Raw genomic sequence first — 15338 nt, forward strand, 5'->3', positions numbered from 1 at the left:
TCATTACACCGAAAAGCTGCAGTCTGCCGCCTCAAATAGACTTTGATTCATCATCTTCCCGAAGGTGTAAATCAGAGATCTTGCCTCATACTACAGTAGATGTCCTTGAGAACTCAGTTTCAGAAATCCCAATCAGCTAGTGTTATGCACTGGAGTCCATGTTTTTCTAAAAGGTGACTTAACTCAGACTACCTTCAACACAGGAATATTTGCTGACTATATCAAAACATAAGCATAGAAACCTGGCTACTGGGATTTTGCTGAAAATCACAATCTGGTGATCACAAATGAAGACACTCAACTCACTGGAGGTAGACCCAGCAGCCTGTCAACAGAGTCCTGTGCTTATTATCAGCCTTCTCTTCCTAGAAGCTCTTAACTCTTTTATGCCCAGTGGTTGCAATTTGTGGCACAGTATGTGTTCATGGGGTAGGATTTTTACAGCAACATCTACAGTGTGTATAAGCAATAGACACGGCAGTAAGTAAAGCCAAAGAAGAGGACATAAACGATATTAAAACGAGGATGCAACTCAGAAGAAAAAAATAACGAAACAGATTTCAGAACTCAGCTCTGCCATAGGGTACAGATGTGCAGCCCAACACCCCCCTCTCCTACACAGAAGGGGGGAAAAAATTCTAGTAGTTAGAAGCAATGACATTTCACATGGTGAGTGATTCATTTGAGGGCTCTAAATTCTCTTGATCTTTGCTTCTGAAGCTTGAAACCCAAGAGCAGGTGGAATCTATAAAGACTGCTGATTGCCCTTCCTTAGAGCATTTGGTAAAATAGGCTATTTTTAAAATTCAGCAAGATGGGTGGGGATTCTTCCTAAAACAAGTTTGAACAGTAAAATTTACCATTAACCTTTTCCTTGCTACAGGAAATCAACTGGTGGCATGGGCCACCCGCACTCAGTTTCCCAGTATCCGCTCCTAGTGCACTTCTTACCCAGCACAGTAATTGTGGTGTAACTCTCCTGGGGGGGGTCAGTGTAGAGCTGACAAAAGTATCTTCCTTCATCAGAAATGGAGACATTTGTCAACGACACTTTGAGTTCACTGCTAGAAAAATTCAGCAACTGAAACCTGCTGTCCTTCAAGGCTGTGAAACAAAACACAAGAGTTAATGAACGTGAAAAAGGTGATGGACAGTGTATTTCCCCTGTGCAGGTGAGAAAAGGTCAGATGACTAGCAAGGCAGCTACAGAGTAGGAAGAATTTATTTTAAGACTTTCTGCACCTGCTGGCTCCTTCTTTGTACTTCTTGAATTACTGTTTGGGCTTCTGCATCGCAGACAAATTACCAGTACCAGGATCAGTTGAAATGGAGTTGATGTTGACTCCTGTGACCCCATGTGTGTCAGAATAGATCTGTGCCTCATAGGGTTTTCAATGGCTGATTTTTTGGAAACAGATTGCCAGTCCTTTCTTCTGAGGTCTGTAGACTCGAACCTCTAACCTTCCGGTTAGCAGCTGAGCACATTAACCTTTTGCACTGCCCAGGAACTCCCGTAGACAAGTTACCGTAGGGTAGACAAATTACCCTGTCCAAAAGGAAACTCGTACACGGGGACGCATACGTGCGCACACACATACACCCCCTCCCTCGCACAAATTTAATGATAATGACTGTTAATTTTCAGCATTTATTCATAAATTGTTTCATATTTTCTACAGAGATGGGCAAAATGAAATCAGAAGGGAAGGGCAGGTTGTGACCAGGGCCTACGAGCTTTTTAAGAGCCTATAAAAATCTGAGGCCTTAAAAAACAAAAACAGTGGCTTCCAATTATGGAAGAAAAAACAATAATGTCAAAAGCAAAATAGAAATCATTTAAAAGCCTTAATAGCAAAATAACTTTATTTAACTTGGATGCATCTTAATGTATTTGATATGATTCATTTCGAGGTGGAGCTACCAAACATATATGATCAGGGTCTACCCAAATCCATTACATTGAGCCGATTCCAACTCACAGTGACCCCACAGGGTTTCCAAGGCTATAAATCTCTACGGAAGCAGACTGTCACATCTTTCTCCCCTGGAGCAGCTAGTGGTTCCAAACCACCAACCTTTTGGTTAGCAGTCAATCATTTTAACCACTGTACCACCAGGGCTCCTTTGATCTAGGGTCTATCTACAGCGGTCTTAAACCTGCCCTACAGTTTTCTAACTACATTCAGCTTCACAATAGGAACTGATGAGGCATAAAGCAGGAAATCAGAATCACCACAAAAGCAAGGTAGGTGGGCTTTTATTTATTTTAAATGTTTGCTTTTAAAGTCCTTATATTAATTTTGGCAAAAACTGGCTTAGTACATAAGGACACAAATTCGTTTTAAGAAAAAAGAAGCTGCCTTCTCTTCTTTATCCTCCCTTATCCTCTTTATGTTCCTTCGATTTTTCGACTGTTTCCACAGGTCATGAACATTGTGAAGTGCTGGAGAAGGTGACAAGCAGACAGCAAGGGGCATGCTTCTCATCTACTTCAATTAGATACTGATGCTCTCAAATAACAATTTGTCAAAAGACTTGCTGCTTGCTCTGGCCAAGCCCTGACACTCATCTGAACCGTTTCTATTATATATGATTTAGTTTTGATTATTGGCTTTTGTGATATCTTATGTGGAAAGATTTTAGCAAGAAACCATACCGACACCTCCGCATACCAGAGACCGGGGTGATATCACGGGAAATTTGGCATTGTCTCTATAGGCACAGATTGCCTTGGAAATTTCACTCTTCATACCAAACAGATTCCCTTTCAGAATGCTGTATTTTCCTTGCCTTACCCTGTTTGAGCTGTTTGTGTCAGCTAAGTATTTGGGACTCAATTGCCATTCACCTTGAATTACTACAATCAATTCCTATTGCAAAAGAAGACTGTCTTACTTTTCAAAGGGACCATTCAAGGTTTCTATTAAGTGGAAAGATTATGATTGCATGTCTCTTCCTCCCTCTGAAGAGCTGACTAAACTTTAAGCATCCAACATTAAATTAAAAGGGGGGGGTGGGCTTTAGCAATCTCTTTATCAAGACAACATGTAGGGAAAAAAAAATTGCCATCTAATCCCATAGGGATGGAAACTTACGCCTGAAGTCCCTGAAATAAATGGTCTGCCTGTTGGGGTTCAGGAGCTGAATCACAGAGTCGTCACTCTTATTCACTTGGCAGCTGATGGTTGCAACTTCTCCCTCGATCACTGTCACGTCTTTTGTAAACAAATTCTGCCCATCACCTTAATAGAAGAGGGAAAAGGTCAGAAAAAAATTTTTTGTATACATTAAATTTTGGTCAATGGGATGAAAATTAATCAAAAAAGTGAAATAAGAAGTATATTAGAAATGAACACAGGTAGCCAACATTTATATGGCTCTAATACCTTTTCTCTGTCGTTCACGAAATAAGTCTGTTAATCTGAGATAGATCCAGGAACAAAACATACTGAAGCCTGACTAAGACACGCCCTCCAAAGTTATAACACTAAGATTCCTTTCTCTGGTATTTAGTAGTGGTTGAGTAGGCATGGTTTTTGAGTAGGCATTATTGTGTACTGAAGAGTTGATTCCGACTCACACTGACTCCATGTGACAGAGTAAAACTGCCCAATAGGGTTTCCTAGGCTGTAATATTGAAGGGAGCAGATCACCGGGTCTTTTCTCCCGAGGAGTGGCTGGTGGGTTCAAATCGCTGAACTTTCAGTTAGCATCCAAGCACTTAACTAGTTGTGCCAACAGGGCTCCTTGAGTAGGTGTATTGGGGAGGGCAGAAAGGCCAGAGTACGGGCTTCTGTGAGGACCTAATGTTCACACAGATGGAGTAAGGAAGACACACATAGTCAACCTCAGCTTGTGTGTCCTTGAGCTAAGCTATTTTGGTCACCTCACAGAAAACTCAAGGGCCCACTTAACAGAAGTAGCTAAGAGGGCTCACTAAATAATCTCACCTCGTCAGTGGATGTCTACACTCCCAATGTATAGGCAGTTCAGTGTTTTATTGTGTGGTTGTGGGGACGTAACTATGACTGCTTGGAATTTTGATAAAATCGTGGGAAGGCCTGCAGCTCAGAGTTTGTTACTATGTTCTCAGGAAGTTGCGTCTCAGTTCCTCACCCAAGGTCACAGGGAGCCCTGAAGCAGACAACCCCCTCTAGCTGTTTACAGAATCTCTTTCAGAACATGTCAAAAAGTCAAGGCTTTCAGATTCAATGATAGAGGGCTTATCTCCAGATCTGCTCCAGTGTGTTGCTTCTAAGATTAGTGACAGCAACCAGGACCCCTCATAAACGCCCTATATTATCCACAGCACAGGTAGGAAAAAAAAAGTAGGAGGATAGCTCAATTCAAAAGCAAAAGATGAGGCAACTTCCCAGTGCCCGATAATGCACCTGGCCTAGCAGGGAGTCTACAAGAAGTATGTGACATTGTCCCAGTCTTGAGGAAGCTTGCAATCTGGGTGAATACTGATACCTAATTTCCACCTAAAGAACAAAAAATGTGATATGGGCAATAGGCATAATGGGCAGTCACAGGAAGAGAGGGAAAGATCACTTATCACCTGTGTGATCTCAGGTAGATTAAAAAAAAAAAAACAAAACAGTGCTATCGAGTCGTTTCCGACTCATAGCGACCCCATAGGGTTTTCTAGGAGCGCCTGGCGGACTTGAACTGCCGACCATTTGTTTAGCAGATTATGCCCTGCAAAATGGGGACAGTAATTACAAGCTATCTCACAGAGCTGTTCCGGGGGGGAGGGGGCCAAGAGATAATAAACATAAAACATCTAGCACTGTGTCTGGCTTCTAATAAAACTGAATAAATGGTAGCTATATTTTTTATATCTTTTTTTTTTTTTTTTTTAATATCATCATTGGAGCCCTAGTGGCACACTGGTTAAAAGCTTAGCTGCTAAGCAAAAGAATGGCAGTTCGGATCCACCAGCCACTCCTTGGAAACCCTATGGGGCAGTTCTACTCTGTCCTATGGGGTTGTTATGAGTCGGAACCGACTCAAAGGCAACAGGTTTGGTTTGGCTTGGTTTTGGTTACCATCATCATTTCACTAGATGTCAAATCCGAACATTTATTAAGCAGCTAGTACGTATTGGAGAGGTCCCTGAGTGGCACAAATGGTTTGAACTTGACTGAGGTTTGAACCCACCCAGAGGTACCACAGAAGAAAGGCCTGGTGATGGGCTTCTGTTAAGATTACAGCCAAGAAAACCCTATGGACAGTTGTACTCTGTAACACCCGGGGCTGAGGTAAGTCAGAATGGACTCCACAGCAGCAGCTGACAACAAAGATCATGTGCCAGAAATGGTGTGGAAGCGAGGCTGAAAGCTCTCCCTGGTCCCGAGGAGATCTCCGGGTGGCTGCCGTTTCACGGTTCACAGCGGCCGATTCTCTCTCCTTAAAGACACTTCGTCACATGAAGACACAAAGGCCAAAGATAGATGCTACTCTAACAGAAGGGGGACAGTATAAACAGGGGTGCAATGAGAACAAATGGCTGATTTCCACCTGCTGTCGCATTTCTGCTGAAGGATCCGTTTTTTGGCAGGACGCAGTGGGGAAGTGTGAAAAGGGTGTCTAAGGGGGCTTTATGCCAGATCCACCTGGAAACAGTCCCGCCCCTGGCAGGGGATTAGAAGAGAAGCGACCAGAGGGATGAGGAAACAATTACTAGAGCCAGAGATCTACAATTCTCGCTGCTAGAGGAACAAACCAAAATAAAACCCGACCGTGAGGTGAGATATCCGGGCCAGGGAACTAACCCAGGGGTGAGGACGCAGGCCCACAGGTCTTGCAGCGAATGAAAGGGTAAATTTTCCCCAGCTTGATCCAACAGGGGAAGCTCAGGGGGCTAAACTGTGTTACAGAGTAACAACAAATAGCAAAAGTGATCAGAAAAAAAAAAGGAAGGGATGCTTATTTTTTCCTTAGTGGATTACTGTGACAAACACAGAATTTCAGAAACCAGCTGGAGGGAGCAGTTTATTCCCAGATCTGAGAAACGAAAAAGGAGAAGGGAGTTCCTGCCAATCAAGCAAGCTGGCCCTGGCAAAAGTATGTACAGAAAGGACAATACTCTTATTGGGTAACCCAGTCTAGTATGAAAATTAAGGAAAAATTAAACAGCATGATTCAGATGCTATAACTGTCTTAAGTCATGGGACTTGCCTTGAGGAGACTAGAATACGAAACCGGGCCCTATTGGGTTGTGAGAGGCATTTCTTCTGTCTAAAGGAAGTTTATTAGCAACACAAATAAGAACCTTCAATTTACAAAAGGTACAGGAAGAAAGGCTACTCCCAGCGACAGCCATTAATCCTTTCAACATAAACCAAGGCCATATGGATCCTAGCTACTCTTTCACAGCTACTGGAGGGCTTGAAACCAGCTGCAATTCAATTATACTTAACTGAATAAAAAAAAAAGAGAATTTTCTCTCTCTCTCTTTTTTTTTTATTCTGTTCCTGGGAAAATAACTACGCACTTTAATTTTAGCTCTTTACTCAGAATTTTAAGGCTGGTGTATTCTGACAAAAAAAAAAAAATCTGATAGTAGCATATTATATTAAGGCTATAAAACATTTATATAGGGCATGAGAGCAGGGAAGAGTTGACCATGATTTGTATTTTAGGCAATGATGGTGATAAAACAAAATCAGAGTTGTTTCCTAAAAAGTCCAAAGCATAAACCAAACCAGTTGCCTCCGAGTTGATTCTGGCTCATGGCCACCCCGTGTGTGTCAGAGTAGAACTGTGCTCCACAGGGTTTTCAGTGGCTGAGTTTTGCAGAGGCAGATCACCAGGTCTTTTTTCCCAAGGCATCTCTAGGTAGACTCAAACCTTTAACCTGTCAGTTAGTTGCTGAATGTGTTAACCGTTTGCACCACTCGGGGACTCCAAAAACTCTAAATACCCTTAATTATAGCTTAAAATTAAGTAACATAGGACTAGATCACTTTAATGTGTTGTCGTTGAGTAAACCATTTAGGTAAAATTTTTTTCCCATCTGCAAGTTTTTGCCCTTGCTGTGCTCTAGCACAGAATCTGTTTTGCAACTCCATGGTGGTTATCATCATCATTATATATTATTCTTTTAAATTGCTAAGGCAACCTAAAAATCCAGCATCTCAGAAAATGACAGCTCCTAGCTGAGTTCACATGGTTACAATACTAATGCCAAAAAATTATAAGTGATAATGAAATATTTTGCTGAAAGATATCAAAGTGCCTTGGCTGATAGAGGTGGCCCACAGATGTCACTCTGTAAAAATCACTGATAGATTATACAGGTCAGTTGGACAGCAGTTACATCAAACAGAGCCCCATACTTCCAGGAGCCGTGCACTGTGACTTGATAAATTTCCCCTTGAAATAGATACCATGACAATTAGATTGTTACAAAACACAATTTGATGTGTAGCAGAAGGATACAAACAGGCAACTCCGGTGTCTTTCTTAAATAATCCATTATAAAAACCTTTCTGATTTTCTAAAACTCAATTAGCAGATATACTGTCAAGGCAGAAAGAGCACATGTTCTGGGCAAATGAAATCAAATAGGTATGATATACCGTAGCTATTAAATAAGGCTGTTAACAGCAAGGTAGTTTATTTTAAGGGTAGAACAATGTCTGACACGTATAAACAGATATGACTGCTAACTGGTATGTATGGGTGAGGTGTAGAAGATAGACTCAAACTGGATTTTAATTTATACCAACAGTTGTATTCCCTATAACTTCCCTATCTGCCCCACAATTTCTGAAAATAAAGATCTGGCATTTGAGAGGCCCATTCACTCACAAGCAAGTCTTCTGTAGTCAACTAGAAGTTGCTGGGACATTCGTTACAAGGAAGAGAAAGCATAGCCTCTAAAAAAAGATGAAGTTTATTTTGATGATTAGTAATGGTGATCACAGCCAAGTTGGTTAGGGCTGGGGCTGGGGTAGGGGTACAATGTGCTCATAAATTCCTTATTAATTCAGTTTTCAATTGGCTTAGCTCATGTCTTCTTTCCCAAAGCCTCATTTTGTTATAAACTCCACTTAAATGATATCATACAAAACATTCTCCAATCAACTGGAATCTCCCCAATCAACAATATGGTCACCAGAGGCGGTTGATGGGGCCAGTCTTAAAGCAAGAACTTGAAATGAGAAACGGCATTCTCACACACAGGGAAATAGAGAAGGAATGAACCGTTTATCTACTGCTGGGGCTGTGTTAGCTGCATTTACCCTTTTCTCTCTAACCCCCCCGGGGTTTTTGATATCCCATTTTAACGATTAAGAACCTGAGACTCTGAGAGACTTAAATAACTTGCCTAATGTAATTCAGCTAAGTGGCTGAGCTGTGTCTGAACTCAGTTCTGTTAGATTCTATAGCCCACACAGTTTGTACTTTGCACCAGCCAACACCAGGCAGGATTTGTTGCCAGGGTTCTATTGGCTCTGCCTTGGACAATTTACTCGTGTTTAAAGAGAGTTATTTCACTATGAGCAACTCTTGATTTTTTTTTTTATTTCCATAATTTATCCAGAACACAATTACACACTTCAAGATGAGAAAGAAACTGTCCTGAATGTAAAACACCTTGTTTACTGCTGCTGCCTCCTTTTACCACTCAGCACACTTTGCTCTAGAGAATGCCTTTATTACCACTGCACAGCAGGCATTTGCCAGCGCGGAGAACTCTCGCCCCCGCTGCCTGGCTATTAATAAATAAAGCACTTCATTTACACTGGGGGAGTCTCTCCAGTCAAGTCTATAATAAAAAGGCAAGCCATAGTTAAAACAGAATTCACTTTATACTATGGCCACTATGTAAACGCTTACTGACACCTGAGGAACACTGATGACTCTGAACTGGAAAGACAGTTTGCCAAGAGAAAGAGCAAATAAAGGCCCCTGACCTACTCGTTCAGTAGCAAAATCATACTAGGGAAACCATTTTTTTTGTTGTTGTTTTTCCCCTCCGCCGTGTGGAAGACTGATCCTAACATTACATTAGCAAGGTTACATTGTGTGTGAACAGGCAAAGTCAAACCAAACCAAACAAAAACAAAATACAGATTGTCCAAAAAAAAAAAAAAAGTCCTACTGGCAAACAATGTGTCATTAATTTTAAAAATCCAATATAGTTCTTGAAGGAAGCCCTGCTGGCACAGTGGCTAAGTGCTCAGCTGCTAACCAAAAGGTTGGTGGTTCCGTGGGAGAAGGATGTAGCTATGCTATCCTATAGGGTCCCTATGAATTAGAATCAACTCCATGGCAACAGTTTTTTTTTTTTTTTTATAGTTCTTGGTATTTTTCACAAATTAAAGGTTCGAGGTTAGTAATTCTTTCCCTTCAAGAGGCTTTGGAATTTTCAAAGAAGCAAAAAAAAAAAAGCATGTTTTTGGAAACCTTATTTTCTATTGGTGTGTGAGCACTCTCTGACTTGAAGCTTTCAATGGCTTTTCCCCAATTCTCATTTCTGTTGGATTCCATTATTCCAGCACAGCCTAGAAAACCCTACTGGGTAGTTCTACTTTGTTACATGGGGTAGCTAGGAGTCAAAAATCAACTCAATGACCCCTAACAACAACAACAACAACAACAACCCCTACCTGAAGGATCCCTGGTGGCGTAATGGTCAAGAGCTCAGCTGCTAATCGAAAGGTTGATGGTTCGAACTCACCAACGGGCCCCTCCTGGGAGAAAGACCTGGCCATCTGGTCCCATAAAGATTACAGCCTAGGAGACCCTGTGGGGCAGCTCCTATAGGATCACAATGAGTTAGAATTGACTCGACGGCACACAGCAACACCGCCACTTGAATAAAACCATTGCCAATAGAGATACCACAATTCCTGCTAACATTTCTGAGAGCTAGCACAGAGTTGAGCACATTTCAGGCAAAGGAAAAAACTGAGATTCTGTTGAAACCCAGAGGGAAAAATCTTTCTAACTGCCTATGTTCCCCCAAGTCAACGTAAACACAGTGTTCACTATAAATCGTTAACAAAGCTATTAAGATTTGATTTCTATCTAAGCGATTATTGCCAGCATATTTTGTATACTTCCTTTAAAAGACTCAATCCTATCTTTCAACTCATTAAACTGTTCCTACGTTTACAGAGTTTTATGTCAAATCAGAAACCTATTTGAATTAATAAGAATTACAGTAAAAGTAATTTGAAAATAAATGATTTGAAGTTCAAGCCACAAAAGCTTTTGATGAAAGAATTTAGTCCCATTAAAACATTACAGTAACATTTTCAGTCATCCAATGTGTGGATGAGAGGCAGTGAGAACCACTGTCCAAAAAGATGGGTCCATCGACTGTGGATTAAGGTTAATTGTGAGACCTCTTCAACACAAATCAATTCTTTATTTCCAAAAGAGGCAACATTTCAAGCTTTGTGAATGCTTGAATATCTATTTTAAAAAAAAAAGCATTCAATCTGTCTGTTGTTTACAAAGCCTCCCTTAAACTTTTTGATCCTTACCCATGTTTTGCTGTACCAAACACTAAAGTCAAATATGTTGATTGTCTGCTCTGAGGACTGTTTACTTAGTGGTCAAAATGATTCTGATTTTGAGCCATAGTGATCATAATCATAGAGATAAAACAAATTAAATCAGTTCAACAAATAAATGAGTGAGCAAGAATACATGACAGTGGCTAAAACATTTCATCTGTGTCACCTTCTTTTTTGTAGAACCTTTATAGAATTCAAGATCAGAAGAACTGAAAGGAACCTAGATATCAACTGTCCCATTTTATAGATAAAGAAACCGAGGCCCAGGGAGGAGATCTGCCTAAAACAACACGGCAAGTGTGAGGCAGAACCAAGGTAAAGACTAAATCTCCTGACTGGGCATCAAGGTACTTCTATGCTTGACTATTTTTAAATAACTCTTACTGATTTGTTTCTTTATTTAAAAGGCTCAAGGTTATTTATTTATTTATTAAATTTTTGTTTTTTATTTTAAGCTTTGTTTCCCACGTAGTATTCATAGCGCTGTGTCCTATGGCTCGGAGACGGTGAGAATCTCATCAGGATCTCCTGTGATGTAATTACTGTTGTGTCACTTGAGTTCATGGAAGGGAAAAAATAATGAACTTAATCTAATCTCTTTTTATAAATCAGTAAAGGGTGAGGCAAATTTTTGAACGGCAAGTTAAAGAGTCATCTTCCTTAGTGCTGGTTTTTTCTTCAATTAAAATTGTTGATTTCCTCTGAATACAAAACAAAAAAATATCACCTGACACAACATTAAACCATTCATGAATATTCTGTATACACATTCTTGTTTAGTTGACTAATGGCAAATTAACGTTCGCTATTTTAGTTTAAACACATACTATAGGTATGTTTGATTAGCACTGAATTCCAAAAGCTGATTACTATGCATGCTTTGATTACGTAATTACATAATAGAGTGTAATGGCTCCTTTGGAGTCATTATGATCTATATGGCAAATATGTTTCAGTTTTCTATGGTTTAAATACACGTTGAGATGACAGCTCATAACAAGGCTCCACTTTTCAGTCTTTATCAGCTAAATGGGCATTTTCCCATCCATCCTAACATCTCCTTGACACCAATTAAGGCCTATTGTGGCAAGCTGCGTACACTTTTGAGAAATTCCCTTTGTTTTCTTGGCATTCAAAAAGCCAAGCTTTTTAAATGCTGTATTAAGCAAAAGACCTGGTTTAAAAAAAAAAGAAAAAAGCTGAAATTCCGTCCTTCATCAACCCTTTGAAAGGTCTGCAGGAAATCACATCGAGTTCATTAATCACTGCTCAGACAACCACACAGGGGTTAAAGATGGAATTTCACCTTTAACTCCAAAATGCACACGAAGGGAGAACAGCCAAGAATATCGATGTTTATGACGGTGGCGCGCCACAGTGCATTCAGCTCGGGGTCTAGCTGAGCATCGGCCACACCGAGTCACACAGAGGCCTAGTTCCGGAAATCTCATTTCTTCCAGTTTCCCTTATATTCTGAAGTTTCTTTGGGAAGAGGTGGCTATGAATTAGCACAGTACGAATTTCTCCTTCACAGTTCCTACACCAGGCTTTTGATGGATCTAAGGACAAAACTTATCTAGTGGGTACGTTTTTTATAATCCCACTCTCAATTTACAAACTGGAAAGCAGCCAGGTTTTAAAATAGGAAAAACATTATTGTGAAGAATTATGTAAAGTTTCGCTTGTTCCCATGAAATTTTTATTGTTACATTCTCTCAACTCCAAGGAGAGATGTTCCCACTTTTCTCTTCCAAGAGAATGATCCCTTAGACCACACTAAACCAAAGGTGACCTGAGTCTTAACTTTAAAACAGTAATAAGCACGAAGCTATTTTTACCTCGTGTCTATTGGTTTTCAACATTAAGGATTAAGAATGGAGGTCAAGCACAGTCTAAGCTGTATTTACATATAGGATGGGTATCTCTTTTGTGAGAGGAAATATTGATTAGAGGTGTGAAAACTATTTTCAAGGAAGACTATGACAAAAGAAAGTAGTTATAGTGGCTGTATGATTTCAATTTCAACCGTCACATTAGCTGCCTTCCCTTTAAAAGACTCTGAGCTCAATAGGACTTTTTAATCACAGCCCATGCACTAAAAGGACCAAGGAATTATTAGGCTTAAGGTCTGAGCTGCCTGATCCCATAAAACAAAGAGGCACAGTCCCCTCTATGGAATGTTTGTGGAGAGTGATACCCATCTGCTAAACTTGAAGATCTGAATTAGCTTTTCCATTAACATTCATTTATCAAAGAAGCTAAGGGCAATAAAAGAAACAGGAATATAAAAATAAACCATAAAAGATAATAATAATCATTGAATCTCTTTGCTCTTCACCCTGAAAGGTGAAAAACTCAGACTTTTTTCTCTTCTCCCTCCTTTTCATAGTCGGACAGGTTTCATGGTCTTTCTGTTCATCAAAAAGATAGCATCTTTTTTGGAGAGAAGATAGCCTAGCCCTGAAGAAAAACCCCTCCGATGGACAGGTTTTATGAGAATTAAAAGAGAGAGGAAAAAAATAAGAACCAAAAAAGTAGAAAAGTCACTGTTTTATTTGTTTGTGAGATGGCATTGAAGTCACCTTGTGGAAGAGTCATTTTAAGCCTGCTAAATCTGCTCAGAGGCTCTTGGGAGGAAGGAGGTTCTTAAAAAAAATTTTAAAAAAACCAAAACAAAACACACCGTCATTCAACTTGGGCTTTGGAGAAGAACCAGCTGAAGACAGAGGCTTCTTACAAAACTAATTGTGCTGGCAAAGCAAGCAGTCTCTTCTCAACGGACTTGATTCTGTGATGCTCGTTAATGGTAAAAGAAGAACGAAAGAACAGTTGTAGGTGGAGCTGCTTCAGCAGCAATTCAAAGCTGGGTGGTGTGCCAGCGTTTCAAAATACAGTAAACTTCTTTCACACAAAACAGAATTGTGCTTATGGCCAACTGCTGCTCTTCTGCATCCACCACTTTGCTAATAAATTGATAATATGATAATATATTGTCTGGGACATATTAAACCCTTTACAGAGTGGAAACCGGTTGTGCAAGAGTCTGCTGTCCTCGAGCATGGACTACTGTGGAAGAAAATCACGTCCTAAAGGGAAGGACTGTGCAGATAGTGGCTGGTAGCTGATGAAGCACAGACTCGCACCGTCCAGTGTGGTGGCCACTGGCCCTAAAGCTAGCTGAACCCTGGGATAATGGGAACTGACTCTTAATTCACACGTAAAACTGTCTACATTTCCAAAACCACAACCTATTCACAACTACAACAAAAGGTTGACATGATTAAAACTCAAAATACATATTAAACTATTTGAAAACCACAAAGGGCGATAGAAATACTAGGCTCTATTATTAGTATAAAGATTATTATTAGTATAAAGATTTAAGGGAACTTGTACTTCTTTCTTACCTCAGAAGAGGCCTTAGTAGACAAACTCTAAGAACATATAATACTGCCTTCCTTTCAACTGGAAGCCCTGGTGGTGTAGTGGTTAAGTGCTACGGCTGCTAACCAAAGGGCTGAAAGTTCGAATACCCAGGTGCTCCCTGGAAACTCTACGGGGCAGTTCTACTCTGTCCTATAGGGTCGCTATGAGTAGGAATTGACTTGATGGCACTGGGTTTGGGTTTGGTTTTTTTTGTTTCCTTTCAATTAAACGAAAAGAAAAAAATCAGGATTTCAAAGCTATAGGGATGACTGACTCTACTGTGGTCACTTCTGCGTAACTGATACTTTCCACTTCCGCTAGGTCGTAAAAAAAAAAAAGTTCAGATATTTGGATTGTTCAGAATACTTGCCATTACTAACTGCTCCTCTACAAAATTCTTTAAATTGAATTTCCTCAGAAGCCTGATTTCAAGATTCAATGAGAAAGGCGCAGGCATTTCCTTTATTTTTTATATCCTGATTGTAAGCAACCAATTTAGTATCATTTTTCCCTTTGGTTAGAGATAGCACGATTAAAATTGGGTCACTTTTTGGCTCAACTCACTAAAAGCTGTCCTCCCCCCCCCCTTTTTTTTACATTTGCCTCCAGAGTGTTCAAAGATTAACAATTTGTGTAAGACATTTGAAATCGCAAGGCTATAACAGGTAACAATAGATATTATATGCAGAGGAGGAGAAAAAGGAAGTGACTGCTATTCTCCATGTTGGGGTGTAAGAGAAACAAATTATTTCTTTTCCAAAGTTCTTCTTATTTTTAAAACTTTGCTTCTTTTTAAATATCAAGGGAACAACCACTATTTTCTAAAAAAAAAACTATTTTCTAGAGGGGCGATATTATTTTAATCACTTATACGATAAAATAGTGAATACAGTGCGAAAGCTGGAAACTATAAGGCAGAAACCAGTCGGAGAATTAAAACTCAAATATTTTCCACTAAAGGGAGAGGTAGAAAAGTAGTAAGACTGCACCCTGTCAAAGGTGGAAAACTTACAAGACCTAGAAAAACAAGTCCTGTCGAGCTCTGGCTCTCACAGGTTTCACTGTGTATATTCTTAATTGTTTTCTATATGCCAGGCACTATGTTTCCTTTTTCACACAATCTCATTTAACCTGCACAACAATCCTATGTGGTTCAATATCTTATTATCATCCCCATCTTACAGATGAGGAAACAGATTTACATGAAGTAGTGGAACCGATATCTGAACTTCCAAAAACTAAACCCATTGCCGTCAAGTGATCTCAACTCGTAGTGACCCTACAGGACACAGAAGAACTGCCCTGCCCCATAGGGTTTCCAAGGCTGTAATCTTTATGGATTACAGCAACGGGTGTTTTTTTAATCTTTATGGA

The 15338-nt window shown here is 40.0% G+C and overlaps 1 protein-coding gene across 4 annotated transcripts in view; it reads right to left on the reverse strand.

Annotated features, from left to right (window-relative positions):
- The window catches only part of CADM1 (cell adhesion molecule 1), a 384950-nt gene that overhangs the window by 67161 nt on the left and 302451 nt on the right, over positions 1-15338 (reverse strand). For all 4 annotated transcript variants that reach the window (XM_049857510.1, XM_049857509.1, XM_049857508.1 and 1 more), the window contains exons 2-3: positions 3096-3242; positions 952-1104 (exon numbers count right to left, since the gene is read on the reverse strand). In XM_049857510.1, coding sequence (XP_049713467.1) covers positions 952-1104; positions 3096-3242 — 300 coding nt within the window. The remainder of the gene's footprint in view (positions 1-951; positions 1105-3095; positions 3243-15338) is intronic.

Source organism: Elephas maximus, chromosome 17, assembly GCF_024166365.1.
Source record: "Elephas maximus indicus isolate mEleMax1 chromosome 17, mEleMax1 primary haplotype, whole genome shotgun sequence".
Taxonomy (NCBI): domain Eukaryota; kingdom Metazoa; phylum Chordata; class Mammalia; order Proboscidea; family Elephantidae; genus Elephas; species Elephas maximus.